The sequence below is a fragment of the Mastigoproctus giganteus genome, chromosome 5, assembly GCF_048544385.1.
Source record: "Mastigoproctus giganteus isolate SK-2022 chromosome 5, ASM4854438v1, whole genome shotgun sequence".
Classification (NCBI taxonomy): Eukaryota; Metazoa; Arthropoda; class Arachnida; order Uropygi; family Thelyphonidae; genus Mastigoproctus; species Mastigoproctus giganteus.
Window position 1 is genome coordinate 4,106,503 of NC_143579.1, and position 27,981 is coordinate 4,134,483.

Here is a 27,981-nt window from a genome sequence, read left to right on the forward strand (position 1 = left end):
TACCCGTTCCAGCAGTTCTACATCCTTCTTGAAATGAGGCCTCCAGACCTGTATACAGTACTCAAGATGTGGCCTAACCATTGCCTTATACAAGGGAATAATCACCTTATCCCTGCTGGAAAAATTCTTGTATATCATTGACAATACTCCATGAGCTACTCTTGCAGCCCATCTGCTCTGCTCAGAGAACTTCATATCTGCCTGCACAATTACCCCCAGGTCCTTTTCATTCTCCACCACTGTCAGTGTAGTACCACAGAGTTGATACGTTGCTCTGGGGTTACTGTTTCCCATATGTAGTACTTTACATTTGTCAATGTTAAACTTCATTTGCCACCTCTCAGCCCATCTGTTCAACCTTTCCAGATCCTGTTGCAGCAGCATAGCGTCAGTAGTGTCCTTAACGACCCTGCCAACCTTTGTATCATCTGCAAACTTGGACATTAAACTTGATATCCCATCATCAATATCATTCATAAACACCGAAAACAACAACGGACCCAACACTGAACCTTGAGGAACTCCACTAATAACATTAGTCCACGTTGAGCAGTGTCCATTGATTACCACTCTCTGTCTTCTGCCACTCAACAACCCCTTATCCATAGCAGCAATTTACCTCCAATGCCACACTGCTCCAATTTGTGCAGCAGTCTTCCAGGTGCAACAGTATCAAAAGCCTTTCTAAGATCCAAATATATAAAAGTTATTCCCTGCATCCAGTTCTTTTGTGACTACATCATAGTATCCAATCAAATTGGTCAGGCAAGACCTGCCCTTAACAAAACCATGCTGCGTCTGAGCTATAACTGAATTCTTGTCTAGATGATCCTACAGTGCTTCTTTAACCAGTGCCTCCATTAATTTACCTGGAACAGAAGTTAAGCTCACAGGTCTATAGTCTATAATTACTTGGATAATTATTATATACTTGGATCTTAGAAAAGCTTTTGATACTGTTCCACATGGAAGACTGCTACACAAATTGGAGCAGTGTGGCATTGGAGGCAAGTGCTGCTATGGATGAATGATATTTATGATGGTATATCAAGCTTAATGTCCAAGTTTGCAGACGATACAAAGGTTGGCAGGGTTGTCAAGGACACTACTGACACTATGCTGCTGCAACAGGATCTGGAAAGGTTGAGCAGATGGGCTGAGAGGTGGCAAATGAAGTTTAACATTGACAAATGTGAAATACTACACATGGGAAACAGCAACCCCAGAGCAACGTATCAACTCTGTGGTACTACACTGACAGTGGTAGAGAATGAAAGGGACTTGGGGGTGGTTGTGCAGGCAGATATGAAGTTCTCTGAGCAGTGCAGACGGGCTGCAAGAGTAGCTCATGGAGTATTGTCAATGATATACAGGAATTTTTCCAGCAGGGATAAGGAGGTGATTATTCCATTGTATAAGGCAATGGTCAGGCCACACCTAGAGTACTGTATACAGGTCTGGAGGCTTCATTTCAAGAAGGATGTAGAGCTGCTGGAACGAGTACAGAGAAGGGTAACAAGATTAGTGAATGGAACAAAGGGGTGCTCTTACGAAGAAAGGCTTAAGTTTTGCAAATTACAGTGTCTGGAGACTAGGCACCAGCGAGGTGATCTGATAGAGGTGTATAAAGCCTTGAATGGTTTAAGCATGCTCAATGCTGATGGGATTCTTCCTCTAGCTCAGAAAAATCACCTGAGAGGGCATAAATTCAAATTGAGGAAAGACAGATGTAGGAAAAACGTGCGGAAATTTGCCTTTAGCCAGCTGGTGGTTGGTTGGTGGAACAGACTTCCATCCCTTGTGGTGGAGGTTGATAGCCTAAATAAGTTTAAGGCTCAGCTGGACAGGTATTTTGAACGAACAGAGGGGTGAAGTAGCAGTGGTTTTTTTTTTTTTTTTTTTGGCTGATGCTGCATAAGCTTGCTTTCTTGCATCAAATGCCTCTACTAATGCTAATGCTAATTAGTGTTGCTCTTATATTATTTCTTCCTGATTGGGGGGATTCCACTCCGTGACAGGTACTGCTACCAAGTACACAAGGTGGTGGTTGTAATGTCTGGTGTTACTGTTGGTCGAGAAAATCTCCGACTATTCTACAGGATTGCGACTTTCTGGAGTTCCTTGTAAGTGTTCTCTGGGAGACCCATTGCTGCTAGGCTGCTATGTAGTCTTTGGTACCATACCGGTGGTTGACACGATGATCAGGATAGTTGATACTTCTTGCCTATGCCACATCTCCTTGACCTCATGTCTCAGGTTCGTGTAGTTGCTAATTTTTTCCTCATGGGTTTTCTGGACATTGCTAGTGTTGGGCACCGCTATGGCGTGGTCCCAGTACAGCTTGTGGGTTCGGGTCTCTAGTACTGCCTGTGGTTAGTACTTGTAGTATGGTACACTTTCCTTGGTCAATTGGTATTTCCTCGCTAGCTTCTGATGTTTTATCCTGGCTACCTGGTTGTGTCTATGAGTGTACTCAGTCTGGGTGATCACTTTGCAACCCACGGTGATGTGTCAGATCGTTTCTGAGGCCAGATGGCATCGTTGACATGTGTCATCTGACATTCCAGGCTCCTTTGCGATGTATTTTCTATAGTTTCTGATGTTGATTACCTGATCTTGGATGGCCAACATGAATCCTTCAGTCTCGGGGAAGAGCATCCCGCTTGTGAGCCATGCATTGGAAGCAATGTTATCGATATGATCTTGATGGAGGTCATTGTATTGTCTGCCATGGAGTGTCTTCTTTGCCCATCTTTCTAACTTCGTTTCTTGTGCCATCTGGATGGGTGGGGGTTCCTCGCTTAGGTTGAGTGGAGTATACCACTTATCTATATTCCTTATGGCCTGGTGGTGTGTTGTTCTCGAAGTAATCCTTCTATCGCTGTTTTGTGTTGCTCTATCAGGTCTATCAAGCCCCTTCTTTGGTCTGCTAATTGCTGTTCGGTGACCTAAATATCCGGGTACTGTTCCAACCACTTGGTATGTAGTCGCGACCTGTACATTGTCATATCAGTCTCTAGCCTGGTTATTTCATAGTATGCTCACATGATGTACATATTCATTTCAATGCTCCACTTCATGCATTGGCGTTTTCTTCCTTCCTGGGTGGTCACTAGCACAGTTGCGCAGGAAGCACTTCCAGTTGGTGGGGGCTGGATGGTCTTGCCCTTCTCTTGTGGTAGCCTTATGGGGACAGTGCCACTTGCTCCACTGTCTTGCTCGGGAGACTCTTTCCAACTTTTTGAGCCGACCCCTCTGCCTAAGGCCTGAATGCAAGTGACTTTATCCTGTGCCACACTCGATGCAGCATCAATAATATTTCTCTGTGACATCATCCATCTATGGAGGTATACTTGTTTAGCGTTGGCTTATGTCCAGTGGTTTATTTAATTTATTTTTAAGTTCTCACGAGTGACACCAGATGGTGCCACTATCTGCCTCAGTCGTCGCTATGACCTTGGGTAAGGTCATAAAGTCCAATGGGGTAACTTTCGCGATGTTTTTTTTTTTATCACCATTTAATGTTATTATTATTATATCGGTCTCCCAGTATAATAGAGCCGCGTTCACTTCCAGTAAGGCGGGATTCGAACCCAGGTCCATCAGGCTGGTAGTCCAGTATCTTAACACAGGGTCATCGTGCCCTTATTATTATTAATATTAGCCTTATGATGCAAGGAAGCCTAAGGCTTATGCTGCACCATCCAAAAAAATTTCCCAAGTTACCCTGAGAGAGAGAGAGAGAGAGAGAGAGAGAGAGAGAGAGAGAGAGAGAGAGAGAGAGAGAGAGAGAGAGAAATCACCAAGAAAGCAAAGGATGATGATATCCAGCTCAATACCCTGGATTTACCAAGCCCATACTCACCAGATGCGATCCCCTGTGGTTATGGGGAACGTCTCGTCCAACTGCTGTGCATGAAAGACCACTACAAAGTCCATACATTACAGTATGGTGTGGATTCACAGTAGAGTTTATAACAAGACCATTTTTCTTTGAACAGTCTACTCCTCATGCCTCCCTCCCCCATAAGGTATACAGTAACTAGTGCACGGTACTGCACTCTTCTAAGAGATCACATTATTCCCACTCTGCAAGAAAGGCAATGCTTGGAGACCGTAGTGTTGATCCAAGATGGTGCCCCTATGCACGTTGGTCGACAAGTGAAGGAAATGGCCCATTCAACGTTCAAAAATCATTTCTAGAGACTTTCCGCAGTTCTAGCCAGCCTGATCACCAGATCTCAATTCCTGTGATTTCTGGCTGTGGGGATACCTGAAAAACAGAGTTTACCATGGCAGCATACAGACACTTGTCGATTTGAAAGCAAACATTAAACAGCATGTAGCCAACATCCCCAATGAGATTCTACGGAAAACTGTGTCACACGCAGTCCTCCGTTTTCAAAGTGTCATCTCAAGAGAAGGAAAGCACATAGAAAAATATCTGTAGATTACTAAGTTCTGATATTAAAATCTAATCCTAAGTTAAGTATTCCATCTCATGTTTACAGTGCCAATTTCTCCCCTGGTGGTGGAAATTGAACTAATTTTTTTTTTCTTCTATAAATCGCTTCCCCATACCATAAAATGACATACCTACCAATTTTCTCAGTGCTATCTCTAATCATTTTGACACTAGGATCTTCTGAATAGGAAAACTTATTTTATAACTACCTGGTATCTGGCATGCAATTTGCACTGGAACACTTCTGCTACAAAATGGAAGGAGATGACACGCTGAATATGATTGTTACCAGTAATGACTCATTCATCCGTTACTTTCAATTTGAATCCAAATCTGCATAGCATATTGGAAGTATCCTGCTGCTGTTATCCCGACAAAGACGTTTAAGGCTATGCCATTAGAAGGAAAGATCGTGCTCTTCTATAATTGCCATTCTTCTTACTTGTGCATTTTAAAAGAGATACTGTGAATGCTGAAACATCCCAGGGGCTCACAACTGGTGAGTATGGGCTTGGCACACCCCAGGTACAGAGCTGGATATCATCATTCTTCTCTGCTGGTGCAGCATATGGCTAATAATAATAATAATAATCATGTCACGAGGTGGAACCCCCAATAAGGGAGAAATAATATAATAATAATAATTCGAGAACAACACAGCACCACTTCACCAGGCCATAAGGAAGATGGATGTGGTATACCCCACTCAACCTAAGCAAGGAGCCTCCTCCCACCCAGACGGCACAAGAAATGAAGCTAGAAAGATGGGCAAAGAAGACACTCCATGGCAGAACAAAGGAGGGCAAAGAAGACACTACAATGAACTCCATCAAGATCCCATCGATAACAACATCTGCTTCCAATGCATGGCTCACAAACGGGATACTCTTCCCTGAGACTGAAGGATTCATGCTGGCAATCCAAAGACCAGGTAATCAACACCAGAAACTATAGAAAATACAAAATACATCACAAAGGAGCCCAGAATGTCAGATGATACATGTCAACGATGCCACCTGGCCTCAGAAACGATTCAACACATCACGGGGGGGTGCAAGGTGATCACCCAGACTTACGCTAGTTGACACGACTACATAGCCAAGATAATATATCAGAAGCTATCAAGGAAATACCAGTTGACCAAAAAAAGTGTAATATTAATTAATTAAATTTATTGATCTTATTAATTTCCAATATCATGCCCCAGACTAGAGCAGCAGAGCAATGGGCACAAAGTGGCAGGAGTGCTGTGATGCAGGGGTGAGCTGAGGGGGAGGGGGATTCTCCAATAAATCACAGCCTAAAAAAATGTGCAACTTGTGAAATGTTTGCTGAACTTTCTGGACCAGAACATGATCTAGCAAATGAGGATGTCTTCGTGTGTGCTAGGTGCAGAGAGTGTCTAGAAATTAGGTGCCAACTCAGTGTTCTGTTTGGGCATCTATGAGAGCTTCAGGGAAAAAGATGTTCTCAAAGAAATATGAGGTCCCATCAGGCTCTCAGCTGCCCAACTCAATGCCAGAGCTCACTCTTGTGCATTAGGCAAAACAGCAGCAATTTCCAAGGCAGAATGCATTGGTCCCACAGGAGCTAGTTACTGTCAGTGACTCTACTGTCAGGGAAAAGGTAATATAAATAAATAAATTTTCTGTTTATACAACCAAGTCAGTAGAGTTTACAATAAATCTTCAATACAAATACTTATCATATTTAGTAGTCACGGACCACTCAAGGAACGCGTGCTATGCACTCTCGCTCCTGACCACTGGGCTACATCAAGCCATATATTGTGTAGATATCACAGGTAATATATAGTGTAGAGCAGATATCATCTTTTAAGGTCACAAAGGCTGATATTGTTGTACATCATCATCATCATCAGCCATTTTCAATCCGCTGCAGATGAAGGCCTCTCCAGCAACTTTCCAGTTCCTTCTGTTTTGAGCACTGGCCATCCATTTACTACCCACAAACTCATGAATTTCATCTATCCATCTCTGCCTTTGTCTTCCAGGTTTTCTTCTAGCTCCTCCTGGGTACCATTCCATTATTTTCTTAGTCCATCTGTCATCATGTCTTCGAGCTATGTGTCCTGCCCAAGACCATTTTAGTTCTGTAGTTTTGATAAGAATGTCCTTTACTTGAGTATGCTGCCTAATCCATGTGTTTCTCTTCTTATCTAACAGTCGGATTCCCAATATAATTCGTTCCATTCTTCGCTGTGTAGTTCTCAGCTTCTCTTCCATTCTTTTGTTGAGTGCCCAAGTTTCACTTCCATAAGTAATTTCAGACAAACTGGGATATTGCTCTTCAGTAGCATTAGCATTAGTAGAGGCATCTGATGCAAGAAAGCAAGCTTAATGCAGCATCAGCCAAAAAAAAAATAAAAAAATAAAAAAAAAAAATAAATAAATAAAAAATAACCACTTCCACTTCACCCCTCTGTTCGTTCAAAATACCTGTCCAGCTGAGCCTTAAACTTATTTAGGCTATCAACTTCCACAACAAGAGATGGAAGTCTGTTCCACCAACCAACCACCCGCTGGCTAAAGGCAAATTTCCTCACGTCTATCCTACATCTGTCTTTCCACAATTTGAACTTATGCCCTCTCTCAGGTGATTATTCTGAGCAAGAGGAAGAATCCCATCAGCATTGAGCATGCTCAAACCATTCAAGGCTTTATACACCTCTATCAGATCACCTCGCTGGTGCCTAGTCTCCAGACACTGTAATTTGCAAAACTTAAGCCTTTCTTCGTAAGAGCACCTCTTTGTTCCATTCACCAATCTTGTTGCCCTTCTCTGTACTCGTTCCAGCATCTCTACATCCTTCTTGAAATGAGGCCTCCAGACCTGTATACAGTACTCTAGGTGTGGCCTGACCATTGCCTTATACAAGGGAATAATCACCTCCTTATCCCTGCTAGAAAAATTCCTATATATCATCGACAATACACCATGAGCTACTCTTGCAGCCCGTCTGCACTGCTCAGAAAACTTCATATCTGCCTGCACAACCACCCCCAGGTGCCTTTCATTCTCTAAGACTGTCAGTGTAGTACCACAGAGTTGATACTTTGCTCTGGGGTTGCTGTTTCCCATATGTAGTACTTTACATTTGTCAATGTTAAACTTCATTTGCCACCTCTCAGCCCATCTGCTCAACCTTTCCAGATCCTGTTGCAGTAGCATAGTGTCAGTAGTGTCCTTGACAACCCTGCCAACCTTTGTATCATCTGCAAACTTGGACATTAAGCTTGATATTAGTATTAGTATTAGTATTAGTAACGGCCATATGGTGCAAGAAAGCCTATGGCTTATGCTGCACCAGCCAAAAAAAAAAAAAAAAAAAAAATCCGAACAAAACAATGATAAAAACAAAAATTAAATAAATAAATAAATAATAATAATTAATAAATAAATAAAAATAATAAAATGAAATTAAAAATTAAATAAAAAGGAAATTAATCCTATCATCCTATGCGCTTCCCTTTCCCGAAAGTACTATCCAGATGACCTTTGAATTTCCCCAAACTGTCGGCCTCTACCACCCATGAAGGCAACTTATTCCAGTAATTTATAACTCGCTGGCTAAAATAAAACTTCCTGCAGTCCAATCTAAACATTTCCCCGCGTAACTTGAATTTATGTCCCCTAGTTCTAGCATCATTTATAATCTTGAAAATTTTGTCCTCATTCATTTTACTGATGCCTCTCAGAGCCTTAAACACCTCAATCAAATCTCCTCTAAGGTGTCTAGTTTCCAAACTCTGCAACCCACATATTCGAAGTCTTTCTTCATAAGGACGCCCTTTTGCCGATCTCACCAGGCGAGTTACCCTTCTTTGCACCCTTTCAAGAAGCTCGATGTCTTTCTTTAGGTGCGGTCTCCATACTTGAACACAGTATTCCAAGTGTGGTCTAACTTGAACACAGTATTCCAAGTGTGGTCTAACTTGAACACAGTATTCCAAGTGTGGTCTAACTTGAACACAGTATTCCAAGTGTGGCCTTATATAATGGGATTATCACGTCCCTATCTCTACTTGCAAAAGTTCGATATATCATCGATAGGACACCATGGGCCTTCCTTGCAACCTGTTTACAATGCTCAGAGAATTTCATGTCTGACCGTATCGTAACACCCAAGTCCCTTTCCTCCAGTACTGGGTTTAGTTGAACTCCACCAAGTGAATAAGTTATTTTGGGATTACTGTTTCCCAGGTGTAATACCTTACACTTTGTTGGATTAAAGCACAGCTGCCATTTTTCTGACCATTCTTGAAGTCTATCTAGGTCTCTCTGAAGAAGCTCGGCTTGACAGTGATCATTAACTACTCTACCAATTTTAACATCATCTGCAAATTTAGACATCACGCCCTCTATCCCTTCATCAATGTCGTTTATGAAAATTAAAAACAACAGTGGTCCTAATACTGATCCTTGGGGAACCCCACTTCTTACATCAACCCAATCTGAGGAATAGCCATTTATCACAACCCTCTGCCTCCTGCCCTGAAGCCATCCTTCTATCCATCTAAGGATTTTCCCAGTGATTCCAACCTGTTCCAGCTTATAAAGCAACCGCTCATGTGGGACTGAGTCAAAAGCTTTGCTGAAATCTAAATAAACAATGTCGAAATTATTCCCTAAATCCAGCTCGTGAGTGACCCTTTCGAAATAGCGAACCAGATTTGTTAAACATGATTTTCCCTTTACAAAACCATGCTGAGTATCCTTGAGAATTTCAATTCGATCCAAATGATCCTGAATTCCACCCTTGATCAATGCCTCCATGATTTTCCCTACTACTGAAGTCAGACTGACAGGTCGATAATTTCCCACTTCACTTTTAGAGCCACCCTTATGTATGGGAGATACATTTGCACTTTTCCAATCCAAGGGAATCTCCCCAGAGTCTAGTGATGCTCGCATAACCAGCCTCAGTGGTTCAATGCACTCGCTTGCCGCCTCTCTCAAGATTATAGGGTATATTCCATCAACTCCAGGAGCCTTACTAGTCTGTAGGCTTGAAAGTTTTTTCATTAAATAATCTTGCGAAATTTCAATATCATTAATTACATATTTTTTAACTTCGCTCCCACAATTTCCCATTGCCACAAAAGGCTTTTCATTTGTAAATATCGATGCAAAATAACTGTTGAGTTCATCTGCAACGGCAGCTGGTGTATTTATTACTATCCCCTTTCCCTTACGTAAAGGTCCGATCTGGTTTGTCCTGCTCTTCTTGGCATTTATATATGTGAAGAATTCTTTATCCCCCCTCTTTGCTCTGTTTGCTAGTGATTTCTCATAAACTGCCTTTGCCTGTCGAACCTTTTCTGTGGCTCTATTACACATCACCATATACCATCATCAATATCATTTATAAATACAGAACACAATAATGGACCCAATACTGAACCTGAGGGAGTCCACTAATAACATTAGTCCACGATGAGCAGTGTCCATTGATTACCACTCTCTGTCTTCTCCCCCTCAACCACCCCTTGTGACTATATGTGACAGTATGTGACTATATTTCCTGAATGCTATCAATCCAAAATTTATTCTTCTCTTGACTTCCAGCCATTTATCATTATTACAGCTAATAACTTGTCCCAGATAAGTATATGACTCCACCTTTTCAATTACTGCTCCTCCAATCATTATTTCCCTTTCTGTTGCATACTTGTTCATCATTACTTTTCTTTTAGCAATATTCATCTTTAGTCCAAAATCCTTACTAACTGTGCATAACTGATTAAGATTTTCCTCTAATTCTTTGGGATCGTGGCTTATGACCACAATGTCATCTGCAAATCGTAAATGGTTTAGGTACTCTCCGTTCACACTGACTTCTTTCTGTGACCAGTCTAATCTTCTGAAAGCTTCCTCAAGAGCAGCAGTAAACAGCTTCGGAGATATTGTGTCTCCTTGTCGAACTCCTTTCTCGATTTTAATTTGCTACTGTCTTTGTCTAGTCTAATAAAGGAGGTAGCACTCTCATATATTTTCTTCAAAATCATAATATATGGGGTATCTATGCCTTGTCTTTCCGGTGCCTGAAACATTGCCTTATGCTGCATGGAGTCAAATGCCCTTTCATAATCCACAAATGCCAGGCATAACGGTGTTTTATATTCATTGGATTTCTCCATTAGATGTGATATTAAGTGAAGGCGATCCATAGTTGAGAATCCTGTCCTAAAGCCAGCTTGCTCTTTCGCTTGATTCTCATCAAGTATTCTTTCTAATCTGTTAGTAATGACCCTTGTGAACAACTTGTAGATGTTGGATAACAAGCTAATTGGTCTATAATTTCCAATTTCTGATTTATCTCCTTTCTTATGCAGCAAAACTATAATTGCATTATTCCACTGCTTGGGCATTACACCTTTTCTAATGCACTTTGTGAAGAGCCTTGCCAGTTTTTGTGTTATGTCTCTTCCTCCCAATTTTAACTACTCTACAATAACTTCATATTCCCCCAGGGCTTTCTGATTCTTCATTTTCTTCAATGCATGTTTTACCTCATTAGGAAGAATATTGGGTATGTTGTATATGTTGCTAATTTGCAATCCATCTTCCCCACTGCTGGCATCATTCCCTCGCTCCTTGTATAATTCTCTATAGTAGTCTTCTGCTATTTGAATTATGCCTTCTCTGCTGTTTATAAGTACACCATCACTATTCTTCAGTATCATTTGTCTTTCTGTATCACTGCTCATGGCTACTGATTTAAATCCTTTGTTTTCCCTTAATGCTTGTTCTACTTTTCTTGTGTTAAATCTTCTTATGTCCTCTCTGAGTCTCTTTCTAATGGCTTTGCATAACTCAGTATACTCAATTTTTTCCTTGTCGGTGTTTATCTTGCTCTTCATTTTTTGCCTTCAGTTCATCATAACAAGTGTTTCTTGACTAATTTTTTCTTCTTTGGATTTCTTTTTCCCTATAGGTTTCTTGGGCTTTATCACTTTCAGAAAGTTGTAATATTCCTCGTCTATATCCTGGTCCTGAGCAATCTGCAGAAGCTCAAACTTGTTCTTAAGTTCTAGTACATATTGCTTTTTCTCCTCCTCTGTTATTTCAAAGACCTTTGTATTATTTACTCGAGTCAGTTTTTTCCTTTCCTTTCCTACATCTATATCAAGTGTACATCTTACCATTCTGTGATCACTTCCAACATTTACCTTATTCAGGACGGTAACATCATTCACTAATATTTCTTCTGGACGGTAACATCATCAATATTCACTAATATTTATTCAGGACGGTAACATCATTCACATAATATTTCTAACATTCACAATATATCTTCTGTTAGTGAGGATGAAGTCGATTTCATTAGTTGTTAATCCATTTGGACTCTTCCATGTCCACTTTCTGTTCACCCTTTTCTTGAAAAAAGTGTTCATTACTGACAGTCCTTGAGATTCTGCAAATTCCACAAGTCTTTCACCTCTTTTATTTCTTTCACCAATTCCAAAATTTCCTATAGTTCCTCTTTCTGCGCTGTTTTGCCCTTTTCCAACCTTAGCATTGAAGTCCCCCATAATAATAGTGTAGTGGGTTTTCTGCTCATCGAGAAGACTCTCAATTTTGGTGTACATTTCTTCAACCTCTTCATCATCATGGCTCGATGTTGGTGCATAAATCATTATAACCTTTAGCTTGTACCTCTTAGAAATCTTGAGTATTAGTCTTGACACCCTTAGTGATGTACTTTTGAATTCCAAAATGTTTTTTAAATCTTTATGGACCAGAAACCCAACTCCACCTTCACTCCTTTCACTGTTTCCATTGGTGTACAGCAGATTTCCACTTGATAAAGTAATAAGTGATTCATTTCTTCTTCTTGTTTCAGCCAAACCGATGATATTCCAATTCACATTTTCTAATTCCTTTTCCAGCTCTAATATCCTGTCTTCACCGATGAGTGATCTTACGTTGTAACAGGCCAAGTTCAGTTTCCGTGCATGGCAGCCTGGTCATACCCAGAGATTCTTAGCACTCTCTGCTTCCACTCTAATCCTCTCGCTGCCGTAAGAGAGGGAGTAAAAGCTGCTGGGGACTGAGGGCCATTTGTTTTGTTGTGCTGTCATATGCTGGAGGGTTTGGTCTTTTCCTCTACACGTTGACCAGGCATCTTGAAGTACACACATTGTTGTACACGTTGGCACTAATGACATTAACAGTAGGAGATCTGTAGATTTACTTAACAAGTACAGGTCAATATTGAAAAAATGTTGTTGTGAGCTAGGGTTAATTTGAAAGTGTCTGGAATTCTGCACAGACACGATAGGATGGAGTATATGATGAGAGCCTTTTCAATCAATTTGGCCCGTGGGGTAGAATTCCAGGGAGGGATTGTGCAAGGCCCATGGGGTAGAATTTTTCTCAGCATGGTGTGTGCTTGTTGACAGGGGGACTGCTTCTACAGGGATGGGATACACTGAAATAGAAGGGGCACAAGAGTATTTACTGATGCTATCAAGGCAGTGTTAGGTGGGTCAGAAAACTGTTAGCTTGGAGGGATTCACAGGCTAAAAGGTTAATGGTAGCCGTAAGCAGGTGATGGTGATTCTTGCACTCCTTCTATTAGAATGAGCAGTGGCCTAGAGAGTGGGATTCTGGGGGTTTCAGGGACTAATGGTAGTTATCATGAAACATATAAATAAATTGGATTGTGCAAGGCTCCAGGGGTAGAATTTTTTTCAGCCTGGTCTGTACTTGTTAACAGGAGAGACTGCTTCTACAGGGATGGGATACACTTAAATAGAAAGGGTGCAAGAATGTTTGCTGATGCTATCGAGGCAGTGTTAGGTGGGTCGGAAAACTGCTAGATTGGGGGGATACAAAGACTAATAGATTAACAGTAGCCACTGGCAGAGGTGAAAGTGATTCTTGCACTGCTTCTATTGGAATGAGCCGCAGCCTGGAAAATAAGATGCAGGATAGTTCAGAGACTGCTGGGAATCATTGGGGTACAAATAAACACATAGGTTGTGTTAGGGTAGCTAAGAAGAAGAACAGGTGCATGTATACTTGCGTGTACACCAATGCTAGGAGTTTAGTAAATAAATTTGATGAATTTGAGGTATTGCTCAAAACATCAACGGCAGATATTGTGGGGATTTCAGAGACGTGGTGTCACACAGATATAAGGAATGCAGAACTGGAATTTGGGGAGTACAATGTCTACAGAAAGGTTAGACAGGGTAGGAAGGGAGGAGGGTTTATGCTATTAGTTAAGAAATGCATAAAATCCAAGGAAGTGAAGCCAGTCGACATTGCTGGACAGTGCAGTGTCGAGTCAGTTTGGTGTGACATAAGCATTGGGAGATCAAAATTGAGAGCAGGAGTGTGCTATAGGCCTAATGACTCTGATGAGTATAATAAGAAACTGTATGGGGAAATGGAGTGGGCCAGTAAATCAGAGAGTCTTATAATGGGGGATTTTAATTTCCCAGATATTGACTGGAATTTGGGGACTGGTCACTTACACACTAGCAAGGCTTTTGTGGATTTATTGGATGACTGTTTTCTACATCAGCATGTTCGGGAGGCAACTAGAGAGAGTAATACTCTTGATTTGATTATCAGTAGTGATTCTTCATGCATAAAGAATCTGCAGGTAAATGAACCACTAGGTGGCAGTGATCACAGTGTGCTGAAGTGGGATTTACTCAGGGAGGTAACTACCATTGGGGGTAAAGGGAAGGGTTATTGCTTTCGTAAAGGCGACTACGATGGACTGAGACAGTATTTATATTCTATACAGTGGGACCAACTGATGTTGTTACCAACAGCAAATTCAAAATGGGAAGCATTCAAAGAACTTATCTTGGAAGCTACTAGGCTTTACATACCAACTAAGAAATATTGTTCAAAGTTTAGGCCTAAGTGGATGTCAGATGAACTAATGAGGCATATGGCAGAGAAGAAAAATTCATGGGATACATACAAATTAACACGTGACACAGAAGCCTATGATAGAAACAAGATGATTGCAGATTATGAGAAATCTTTGGCAAGGGATGCAAAGAAAAACAGCAAAGAGTTCTTTACTTATGTAAACTCTAGAAGGAAGGGGATGAATCAGATTGGTCCACTTGATATCGATGGGTCAACTGTTGATGATCCTGCTCAGGTAGCTAACAAACTGAATGAATATTTTGAATTTACATTCACACATGAGGAGTTATTCAGCGAGGGGAATGCCAGAGGTGTATTCAACTCTGGCAGTACGCTAGAGAATCTTGTAATAACTGAGAGTAAAGTGGAGGAGAAATTGTTGAAGATAAATACAAGAAAGGCACCTGGGGTGGATGGGATCTATCCAGTTATATTAAAGGAAGCAGCAAAGGAAGTAAGCAAACCCTTAGCCATAATTATGAGAGCTTCCTTGGACTCAGGGGAAGTACCCATGGACTGGAGATGGGCAAATGTAACCCTAATTCACAAAGGAGTATCAAAGGGCGACACAAATAATTATAGACCTGTTAGTTTAACTTCTGTTCCTGGAAAATTAATGGAGGCACTGGTTAAAGAAGCACTGCAGGATCATCTAGACAGGACTTCAGTCATAGCTCAGACACTGCATGGTTTTGTTAAGGGGAAGTCTTGCCTGACCAATTTGATTGGATACTATGATGCAGTCACAAAAGAACTGGATGCAGGGAATAACTTTGATATTATATACTTGGATCTTAGAAAGGCTTTTGATACTGTTGCACATAGAAGACTGCTGCACAAATTGGAGCAGTGTGGCATTGGAGGCAAATTGCTGCTGTGGATAAAGGGGTGGTTGAGGGGGAGAAGACAGAGGGTGGTAATCAATGGACACTGCTCATCATGGACTAATGTTATTAGTGGAGTCCCTCAGGGTCCATTATTGGTTTCTGTATTTATAAATGATATCGATGATGGTATATCAAGCTTAATGTCCAAGTTTGCCGACGATACGAAGGTTGGCAGGGTTGTCAAGGACACTACTGACACTATGCTACTGCAACAGGATCTGGAACGATTGAGCAGATGGGCTGAGAGGTGGCAAATGAAGTTTAACATTGACAAATGTAAAGTACTACATATGGGAAACAGCAACCACAGAGCAACGTATCAACTCTGTGGTACTACACTGACAGTGGTAGAGAATGAAAGGGACCTGGGAGTGGTTGTGCAGGCAGATATGAAGTTTTCTGAGAAGTGCAGATGGGCTGCAAGAGTAGCTCAAGGTGTATTGTCGATGATATATAGGAATTTTTCTAGCACGGATAAGGAGGTGATTATTCCATTGTATAAGGCAATGGTCAGACCACACCTAGAGTACTGTATACAGGTCTGGAGGCCTCATTTCAAGAAGGGTGTAGAGATGCTGGAAAGAGTACAGAGAAGAGCAACAAGATTAGTGAATGGAACAAAGGGGTGCTCTTACGAAGAAAGGCTTAAGTTTTGCAACTAGGCACCGGCGAGGTGATCTGATAGAGGTGTATAAAGCCTTGAATGGTTCGAGCATGCTCAATGCTGATGGGATTCTTCCTCTTGCTCAGAATAATCACCTGAGAGGGCATAAATTCAAATTGAGAAAAGACAGATGTAGGATAGATGCGAGGAAATTTGCCTTTAGCCAGAGGGTGGTTGGTTGGTGGAATAAACTTCCAACCCTTGTCGTAAAAGTTGATAGCCTAAATAAGTTTAAGGCTCAGCTGGACAGGTATTTCGAACGAACAGAGGGGTGAGGTGGAAGTGGTTATTTTTTATTTATTTATTTATTTATTTTATTTTATTTATTTTTATTTTTTTTTTTTGGCTGATGCTGCATAAGCTTGCTTTCTTGCATCAAATTCCTCTACTAATGCTAATGCTAATGTTAGGGTAACTAAGAATAAGAATAGATGTATGTATACTTGCATGTACACCAATGGTATAAGTATAGTAAATAAATTTAATGAATTTCAAGTGCTGGTCAAGACATCAAAGGCGCATATTGTCAGGATATCAGAGACGTGGTGTCACACAGATAATAGGAATGCAGAATTCGAATTTGGGGAGTACCATGTGTATAGACAGAATAGGAAGGGAGGAGGGGTTATGCTGTTAGTTAAGAAACACAAAATCTAAGGAAGTGCATCCAGTTGACATAGATGGACAGTGCAATGTTGAGTCAGTCTGATAGGACATAAGCACTGGGAAAGCAAAAATGAGTAGGAGTGTGTTATAGGCCTAATGACTCTAATGAGTACAATGAACAATTGTACAGAGAAATAGAATGGACAAGTAAATCAGATTGTGTTACAATGGGCAATTTTAACTTCCCAGATATTGACTGAAACTTGTGGGTTGGCTACTCACAGACAAGCAAGACTTTTGTGGATTTATTGGATGATGGTTTGCTGCCGCAGCATTTTCAAGAGGCAACCAGAGAGGATAATACTCTTCGTCTGGTTATAACCAGTGGTTATTTGTACATTAAAAATTTACAGATAAAGGAACCACTAGGTGGCAGCTGTTGTTGTTGTTGTTTGGTTTTTAGGAGCATTAGCAACTAAGGCCATATTGCTCCGGGAATGTGGGGTGGTCATTCCCTGACCTTTCCACATCCTTCGTATTTGGTGGTGACGGGCTCGAACCCCGATCTAATCAAGAAGCATCTGCTACGCACTGCTGCTCCTTCCCACCTGGCTAAGGAGGCGCCTCTAGGTGGCAGTGATCACAGTGTACTGATGTGGGATTTACTTAAAGATATGGCGCCTTCGTAGCCATGTGGGCAGGAGCAGTAGTGCGTAGCACACGCTTCTTAATTAGACCAGGGTTTGAGCCCGTGACCAGCAAATACGGAGGATGCGGAAAGGTCAGGGAATGACCACCGCATATCCCGGAGAAATATGGCCTTAGTTGCTAATGCTCCAAATAACAAACAAACAAACTTTAAGATATAATTACCATCGGGGTAAAGGGAAGGGTTTTTGCTTCCATAAAGGTGACTACAGTGGTCTTCGACAGTTTTTAAATTCTGTACAGTGGGACCAACTGATGATGTTTTCAACAGCAAATTCTAAGTGGGAAGTATTCAAGGAATTAATCTTGGAAGCTACTAGGCTTTACATACCAACTAAAAAATATTGTTCAAGATTTAGGCCTAAATGGTGGCAGAGAAGAAAAATGCATGGGATGCATATAAATTATCAAGCAACACAGAAGCCTATGGCAGATATCAGCTAGTGAATAATCAGTTCATTCAGGAGATTAGGCAAGCAAAGGCAGATTATATGAATTCTTTTGCAAAGGATGTTAAGAAAAACAACAAGGCCTTCTTTACTTATATAACTCTAAAAGGAAGGGGATGAATCAGATTGGTCCACTTGATATTAATGGTTCAACTGTTAATGATCCTGCTACGATAGCTGATAATCTGTTTGAGTATTTTGCATCTATATTCACACATCAGGAGTTATTAAGAGAAGAAAATGCCAGAAGTTTATCAAACTGTAACACGGTGCTTAACAATTTCGTAATAACTGAAAGAAAAGTGGAGGAGAATATGTTGACGTTAAACATAAGTTAAACAAACTGGGTTTGATGCGATCAATATTAAAGGAAGCTGCAAAGGAACTAAGCAAAACCCTTAACCATAATTATGAGAGCATCATCCTTGGACTCAGAGGAAGTACCCACAGACTGGAGATGTGAAAATGTATCCCCAATTCACAAAAGCGGATCTAAGGATGACACAAGTAATTTCAGCCCAGTTAGTTTAACTTCTCATCTGGGTAAAATAATGGAGTCATTGGTTTAAGATGCATTGCAGGATTATCTAGACACGACTGCAGCAATAATTCAGACACAGTAAGGGTTTGTTAAGGGAAAGTCTTGTCTGACAAATTTGATTGGATACTCTGATGTGGATACAAAGGAACTAGATGCAAAAAATAATTTTGATATATACAGTGGGGCCTCTACTTACGATGACATCGACATCCGATATTCTCAGGAACCGATATACTTTCCATACGATCGTTTATTTTAAGGACTGATGATATTTGAAGGGACCGATGGCTTTCCGAGAAAGCTGGAACAATACATGGATTAAAATTTTCAGATACATGGTGCATGGAACACCACTTGTACGATTGTTCTCCACCAATTAACGTCTTTTTTATTACTCTACAACATTATTGTTCAATGTGTGGCGAGCAGAACACCACTCATACAATTGATTCAGATCCATGACGATCTGAAACTTAAAGCTCCATCAACCAGAGGCATTGCTGTGCACTTTGAAGACTTTAAAACCAGCAGAGGCTGGTTCGAGAACTTCAAAAAAAGAGCAAATATCAAAAGTGTTGAGGCATGGGGAAGCATCCAGTGCTGATAAAAAACTAGCTGAGACCTTTAAAATTGAATTTCAAGAGTTGTTGATCAGGAGGATTATCTTCCCCAGCAGGTTTTTAACATTGATGAAACCAGCTTCTTCTGGAAGCAAATACCCAAGAGAATGTACATTACTAAGAATTAGGATCCTGTTGGGCGCCAATGCCTCTTGAGATTTTAAGCTGAAGCCTTTGCTTGTGTATCACTCTAACACCCCCCGAGTATTTAAACAATAAAGGTTGACAAAGGCATGCTGGGAGTGTTTTGGCACAGTAACAGGTAGGCCTGTGTTGCAGGATATGTCTTCACTGAATGGGAGCGTGAAATTTTCTATTCTTCAGTGAAGAGTTATCTTGAAAAAAAATAAGCTTCCTGTGAAGGCACAGCTCCTGCTGGATAATGTGCCATTCCATGATCCCAACCTTGTTTAATCTCTTGAGGCACAATTTGACTTTGTTCAAGTCAAATTTTTGCCACCATTTCTCTTCTTCAACCAATGGGCCAGCAAGTGATTGCAAATTTCAAGAAAATCTACACCACAAAAATGTTTGCAAGTTGCTTTGCAGCGACCCCTTGTGAAAATGCTATCACCCTCAAAGATTTTTGGAGGTCAAAGTTCAACATTCTGGATTGTGTGAGGCTGATTGTAAATTGTTGGAATTATGGTGGGGGGAGAATTTTTCTCAGCCTGGTCTGTGATTGTTAACAGAAGAGACTGCTTCTAAAGTGATGGGATACACTTAAATAGAAAGGGTGTAAGAATTTTACCGAAGCTATCGAGGCAGAGTTAGGTGGGTCGGAAAACTTCTAGCCTGGGGGGATACACAGACTAATAGATTAACAGTAGCTGCTGGCAGAGGTGAAAGGGCTTCTTGCATGCACTGCTTCTATTGGAATGAGCAGCAGCCTGGAAAACAAGATGCAGGGTATTTCAGAGACTGCTGGGAGTCATTGCGGTACAAGTAAACACATGGGTTGTGTTAGCGTAGCTAAGAATAGGAACAGTTGAATGTATACTTGTGTATGCAACCATTCGAGAAGTTTGGTAAATAAATTTGATGAATTTGAGGTACAAACATAAGCAATGCAGAATTAGAATTTGGGGAGTACAATGTGTACAGAAAGGATAAACAGGACAGGAAGGGAGGAGGGATTATGCTGTTAGTTAAAAAACACACAAAATCTAAGGAAGTGCATCCAATTGATGTTGGTGTGACATAAGCACTGGGAAAGGAAAAATAAGAGTAGGTGTGAGATATAGGCCTAATGAATCTGATGAATATAATGAGCAATTGTGCGGAGAAATAGAGTGGGCCAGTAAATCAGAGTGTCTTATAATGGGGAATTTTAATTACCCAGAGATTGACTGGAATTTGTGGGTTGGTCACTCACACACTAGCAAGGCTTTTGTGGATATATTGGATGATTGTTTTCTACAGCAGCATGTTCAGGAGGCAATGAGAGGGAGTAATACTCTTGATCTGATTATCAGTTGTGATTCTTCATGCAGTAAGAATCTGCAGATAAAGGAACCACCGGTGGCAGTAATTGCAGTGTGCTGAAGTGGGATTTACTCAAAGAGGTAACTACCATCAAGTGTAAAAGGAAGGGTTTTTGCTTTCGTAAAAGTGACTACGGTGGTCTGAGACAGTATTTAAATTCTATATGGTGGGATCAAATGAAGATGTTACCAACAGCAAATTCAAAATGGAAACCATTCAAATAATTAATCTTGGAAGCTACTAGGCTTTTCTACCAACTAAGAAATATTGTTCAAGATTTAGGCCTAAATGGATGTGAGATGAACTAATTACACATGTGACATAGAAGAAAAATGTATACATATAAAATAATAGGTGACAAAGAACCTATGATAGATATAAGCTGGTCTGTAACCAAGTCACAAAGGAGGTTAGGCAGCAGATTACTAGAAATCTTTGGCAAATAATGCAAAGAAAAACAGCAAAGAGTTCTTTGGTTATGTAAACTCTAGAAGGAAGGGGATGAATCAGATTGGTCCACTTGATATCGATTTTTCAACTGTTGATGGTCCTGCTCAGGTAGCTAATGAACTAAATGAATATTTTGCATTCACACATGAGGATTTATTAAGTGAAGGATATGTAGAGGTGTATTACACTCTGGCAGTAAGCTAGATAATCTTGTAATAACTGACAGTAAAGTGGAGGAGAAATTGTTGAAGATAAACATAAGAAAGGCACCTGGGGTGGATGGAATCTATTCAGTTATATTAAAGGAGGTGGCAAAGGAAGTAAGCAAACTCTTCGCCATAATTATGAGAGCTTCTCTGGATAAAGGGGAGGTACCTATGGACTGGAGATGTGCAAATGTGACCCCAATCCACAAAGGATCCACATAGCCTAAACAAATTTAAAGCTCAACTGGACAGGTATTTCGAACGAACGGAGGGGTGAAATGGAAGTGGGGTTTTTTTTTTTTTTTGGCTGATGCTGAATAAGCTTGCTTTCTTGCATCATATGCCTCTGCTAATGCTAATGCTAATGCTAGGAGGATCAAAGGGAGACACAGGTAATTACAGACCTGTGAGTTTAACTTCTGTTCCAGGCAAATTAATGGAGGCACTGGTTAAAGAAGCATTGAAGGATCATCTAGACAAGACTTCAGTTATAGCTTGGACACAACATGGGTTTGTTAAGGGGAAGGCTTGTCTGACCAATCTGATTGGATACTATGATGTAGTCACAAAGGAACTGGATGCAAAGAATAACTTTGATATCATATATTTGGATCTTAGAAAGGTCTTTCATATTGTTGCACATGGAAGACTGCTGCACAAATTGGAGCAGTATGGCATTGGAGGCAAATTGCTGCTAGGGATAAAGGGATGGTTGAGTGGGAGAAGACAGAGAGTGGTAATCAATGGACACTGCTGTTCGTGGAGTCCCTCAGGATTCAGTGTTGGTTCCATTGTTGTTTTCTGTATATATAAATGATACTGATGAAGGTATATCAGGCTTAATGTCCAAGCCTACAGAAGATACGAAGGTTGCCAGGGTTGTTAATGACACTAATGATAGTACACTGCTACAACAGGATCTAGAAAAGCTGAGTAGATGGGCTGAGAGGTGGCAAATAAAGTTTAACATTGACAAATATAAAGTATTGCATATGGGAAGCAGTAACTCCAGAATAACATATCAACTCTGTGGTACTACACTGACAATAGTAGAGAATGAAAAGGACCTGGGGGTAATTGTGCAGGCAGATATGAAGTTTTACTGAGCAGTGCAGATGGTCTGCAAGAGTAGCTCATGGTGTCTTGTCAATGATATACTGGAATTTTCCTCATTTTAAGAAGGATATAGAGCTGTTGGAACGCGTACAGAGAAGGGCAACAAGGTTAGTGAATGAAACAAAGGGCTGCTCTTACGAAGAAAGTCTTAAGTTTTGCAAATTACAGTGTCTGGAGACCAGGCACCTGTGAGGTGATCTGACTGAGGTGTATTAAGCCTTGAATGGTTTCAGCATGCTCAATGCTGATGGGGTCCTTCCTCTTGCTCAGAATAATAGCCTGAGAGAGCATAAATTCAAATTGAGGAAAGACGGTTGTAGGATAAATGTGCGGAATTTTAACTTTAGCCAGTGGGTTGTTGATTGCTGAAACAAACTTCCATCTGTCGTAGAAGTTGATAGCTTAAATAGATCCAAGGGAGCAATTGACTTGAAATGGGTGAAATAAGGGTTTTTTTTTTTTTTTTTTTGTCTGATGCTATATAAGCTTGCTTTCTTGCATCATGTGCTTTTGCTAATGCTAATTAGCAAAGCCACATGATGAATTAATTTAAGCACCTTTCCAACAGGTGCTTAAATTAATTCAGCTTTGAAAAATATCTGGCCTTTAATTATCCATAACGTTGATGGATTTGAAGATGATGGTGCTTTGATAAATGATATTGTTACTCTCGATAAATCAATGGGTCTGGAGGTTGGCAAAGAGGCTGTGGAGGAGCTAAAAGAGTTGGAGAAAATTACGGAGAGTGCGATTGGAGGGGAAGAAAAAGACACCCAGAAAGTGTCAGCTGAAGAGATGAAGACTGCCATTTCTGTTGGTAGTATTTAAGAGAAGTGGTAAAAAAACACCGACATTGAAAACACTAAATTCATGATGTGCAAAATGGAAGACAAAGTCAATTCTTACTTCAAGAAGCTACAAAAAAGTCATAAAAAACAGTCTACTTTGGACAGTTTCTTTGCCAATAACAACAAAAGACTGAAAAGATACCTGACACTTAATATAGTCCCCCTACTACCACTACGCCACCAATGATTTCATCAGTTCTGCACTTCATGTCTAAGGTAAATGCTAATTTATTTTGTTTTTTTATTTTTTCAAATTGTTTTATGATTATTTATTAAATAATCTTCATTTTCATTTTTATTCATTTTTAGTTATCTTCGTTTTTAATTTAAAAATGAAGAGTAACATGTATGGGAATGAATTACATGAAATCAATGTATTATTGGTTTCTACTTACAATATTTTCAACATACAATGGGTTTTGTGGAACGAATTACCATCGGATGTTGGGGCTCCACTCTACTTGGATTTCAGGAAAGATTTTGACAAACTGGAGCAGTATGGTGCTAAGGGTAATTTGCTGCAATGGATAAAAGGGTGGTTGAATGGGAGAAGACAGAGAGTGGCAATCAATGAATACCACTCTTCGTGGACTAATGTTATTAGTGGCATCCCCCAGGGTTTGGTGTTGAGCCCACTGTTGTTTTGTATATTCATCAATGATGCTGATGAAGGTATATCAGGATTAGTGTCGAAGTTTGCAGATGATACAAAGGTTGTTAATGACAGTAATAGCAGTGTGCTACTCGAACAGGATCTAGAAAAGTTGGGCAGATGGGCCGAGAAGTGGCAACTGAAGTTTAACATTCACAAATGTAGAGTACTGCATATGGGTAGAAGTAACCCCAGAGGAACATATCAACTGTGTGGTACTACACTTAGGCTGATAGAAAATGAAAAAAAAACTGGGAGTGATTGTGCAGTCAGATATGAAGTTTTCTGAGCAATGCAGGCAGGCTGCCAGAGAGCTCATGGGGGTACTGTCAATCATATACAGGAATTTTTCTAGCAGGGAAAAGGAGGTGATTATCCCTTTGTATCATACCTTAAGCACTGTGTACAGGTCTGGAGGCCTCATTTTAGGAAGGATGTAGAGTTGCTTGAGCATGTATAGAGAAAGGCAACAGGATTGGTGAGGGGAACAAAGGGATCCTTTTACCAAGAAAGGCTAAAGTTCTGCAAATTTCTGCGGCTGGAAACTAGGCACACGAGAGGTGATCTGATTGAGGTGTATAAAGGCTTGAATGGGTTGAGCACTCTGAATTCTGATGGGATTCTTCCGCTTGCTCAGATTACAAAGACAGTTGTAGAAATAGATGTGTGGAAATTTGCCTTTAGCCAGCGGGTGGTTAATTGCTGGAACAAACTTCCATCAGTCGTTGTGGAAGTTGATAGCTTAAATAAATTCAAAAAGGAACTGGACAAACATTTAGAGGGAATGTTTGTGTGAAACTGTTCTTTTTTTTTTTTTTTTGTCTGATGCTACATAAGCTCGAATTCTTGCTTTCTTGCATCACATGCCTCTATTACTAAGTAGCTGAATTTTCAAGTGAGCCTCTTTGCTTACAAATTAAGAACACCTGATCTTGCCTCTAGTTATTTCCATTTGTTTGATCCATTCAGCCTTCTATCATTCACGCCCTGAATTTAACAAAAACATTCGCATGGCATCTGTGATACATCCTTTTTTCTTTTAATTATAAAGCAATAATTCTTAGCTTTTTTACTGAATTGTAAATAGTGATATATTAATTATGATATGCATAAACTCAATTACAAAATATAAAATGAAAACAAAGGGGAGAAACCAATAAAAATAATGATGAATATGCTTTGATAGTGTTTCTAAAAATTTACTAGGTAATTTTTTTCCCCTTGAACTGAAATGCAGATGGTGGCTTAGTGCCTGCCAGATGCCACAGCCATTAGTATTTTGTTTTTTGGGCATCATGATATCCACAGAAATTAAAAGACAAAGCACAAGCAGCTCTTGGGTGCAGGAGCTGCTGGTGCTTCAATCTCTCAGATTGAAGCTTTTTTTTTTTATATTAAATTTTGTTTGCTTGTGTTTTTGTATATCTTAAAAAAATATTTTTGGCCTAATAATTTATTAAGTGCCATAATTACAGCAGTTATTACAAATAAAATGGGTGTTCCAAACAAATGAATTTTTCACATATTTCACATTTGGACAAAAAAACTGCATCACTTGTGAATTTTGAAAATAATGTGTTTTGCACTGCATTGTGGGTTGCAGAAATGTTTGAAATGCATTTGTTAGATGGGATATATATCTCTGTGAAAGAAATCCAATAAAGACTCCACCTGATATACCTAATTGCCATAAATATCTTCCCAAAGGGCAAAATGTGTAATTATTGGAAATATGAGAAATCATGCAAATATAATCATGCAAATATAATCATGCCAACCAAACATATTTTATTGCATTTACATGTACAAATTGAAATGACAAGTTAACGTAATAGTATTATGTACTGTAAATCAGCAAAATAAGTCCTCAATATTTTGTTTTTCCTCCTCAAGCTGCAATTACAGCCTTGCAACGATCTGGCATAGAGTTAATCAGCTTCTGGAAGTTTTTTAGAAATTTCATGATACCACACCCTTACAATGCTCTCCTGCATCTGAATCTTACTTGTTGGCTTGTTCTGAGAAAGCATTTAGGAAGCAAGCTGGTAGATAATGTTGTCTTTAGACAACATTATGTACCAGCAATTTTCGATTGGGTTCAAATCTGCACCGTTACCAGGTCAGTCCAACATTGTAATGTCAGCATTTATGAGATATGACTGCACCTTAAGGAAGAAAAATGAAGGAAAACATTGGTGTAAGTATGTTTTAAGCCTTGTGAGACAAGAAGGCAAACTCATCATTAAATCTAAATAGCATAAAACTTACCAATTTTGCTGTGTGGCAAGGTGCTGTCCTGTTGAAAAATGCAGTTTTGGATGTCTGTGTGGTGATCCCTAATAACAGGTTTCAGGGACTCCTCCAAGATAGCAGTGTAGGTTTCTGCATTCATCAGTCTGTTAAGAAACTTAATTTGTCCCACTCCTCTGCTTGTTATACATTCCCAGACCATCTGACTGGCGGGGAAATTTACAGGTTGAATTTCGATTTGTCAGAAAAGATGATGGTGCTCTTTTGTCCACGAAACATGTGTTTTAGCCCAATCAAGTCGCTCCTTCCTTATTTGTTGGGTCAACAAAGGCTTCTTCTTGGGCCGATAGGCATACAGACCACATTCCAAAAGCCGTCTTTGGATAGTTCTTGCATTTGTTTCAACACCAGAGGCCATCTCAAAGTCCAGTTTTATATCAGGAGCACCAGCATGGCAATTACGAAGGCATAGCCATTTCAAATATCAATTTTGGGAAGGTGTAGGCAATCTCTTACAGCCTGATCCAGGTCCTCTCTTCACATCACTGGTTTCATGCTTTAATTTCAGCACCCGGGATACTCTTGACTGGTAGTAGCCTATTTTATCAGTGATAGCATGCATAGAAAAGCCCTTCCTGGGACAGATCAACAGCTACACTTTTGTTTCTTGATGACAATTGAACAAATGGAGCCATGCTTATACCTCCGCAAAACAGGGTGCTGCTCTTCCAATGTCATATTTATAGAAATGAATGATGTAATACTGTCTTGAAATTACTTTCTGACACAATAAAGGCATTATCTGACACAATACCTTTTCTTCGTGACAAACGAAATGACTATAATCAAACAATATCTTATATATTTCACTACAAACATTACTTTTTTTTAAGGTGATGGAGTTTTTTTGTCCGCCACTGTATCTTGTCTTTCTGTATTTCATTCAAATTCAGTTCTTCATTCAAATATGACTGTTCCATTCAAATTCATTTGGTTAATTCAAATTCATTCAGTTCACGCTCATTTAATTACCTGAGTAGAAATACTGATGTTTATGCTACACATCATACCGATTTATTCAGAATATGCCAAGTCACAACAAGTTCTCATCTTCAAGAATGCACTTTCTTGCAGTCAACAGGATTTCTGGATGTTATGGCCATAAAGATAATTACAACTGTAATTAATTTTATGGCCATGCATTCAACAACTAGGCAGTTGGTTTATTTTAATCATCAATCAGTTAAAGAAGTTAAAGAGAAATGTTAAAATTCTAATCTTAATTACGTCTATTATCAAAAAAAAAAAAAAAAAACATTTCCTGATTACACTATGCTGGAATTGAAGGAGAAACCAAAGCTCTCTAGACAGTTCTCATGGTATTACACAGACATATGTTACTTATATAATGAAACAATACATTTTATCTTTATGAAATTAAGAAGTGGCAATTCTTTGACTTATACTGAAATGAATATGCCAGTGTTTTGGTTTGATATAAAGTACAGACTCACTCACACACACACACACACACACACACACACACACTCTCTCTCTCTCTCTCTCTCTCTCTCTCTCTCTCTCTCTCACACACACACACACACTCTCTCTCTCTCTCTCTCTCTCTCTCTCTCTCTCACACACACACACACACACACACACACACACACACACACACACACACACACACACACACAATACTTACCAGAGGACTACAAACTGAACCTGGAGCAATATTTTCAGTATCAAACTCCTTACTACCTTCCCTTTCTTGATTATACATGTTCTCTTAAACCTAATAATTCAAAAAATACAAAAAAAAAAAGTTAATAGTAATAAAGTTAATTTTTGGATAATGATTCAAACATAAATTTTTTCAGAGTTTATTAGTGATGACAGCATAAAATTATTAATACATAAAAATTATTTTTTATTACATGGTAAATTAAATGTTTCTAATGTAGTAGTAGTAGTGGCATGTGAGGCAAGAAAGCAAGTGTATGGCTTATGCAGCATCAGGCAAAAAAAAAAAAATCACACCATTCCCTCCAAATGCCTGTTCAGTTCCTCCTTAAATTTATTTAACCTATCAACTTCCGCGACAGATGGAAGTTTG

General features: G+C 39.8%; 1 protein-coding gene across 1 annotated transcript in view; it reads right to left on the reverse strand.

Annotated features, from left to right (window-relative positions):
• The window catches only part of LOC150085136 (cilia- and flagella-associated protein 251-like), a 131,265-nt gene extending 103,617 nt beyond the window's left edge, over window positions 1-27,648 (reverse strand). Inside the window, exon 1 of the mRNA XM_090373842.1 lies at window positions 27,571-27,648. Within this exon, the coding sequence (XP_090229968.1) occupies window positions 27,571-27,648 (78 nt within the window). The remainder of the gene's footprint in view (window positions 1-27,570) is intronic.
• Window positions 27,649-27,981: the final 333 nt, after the last annotated feature.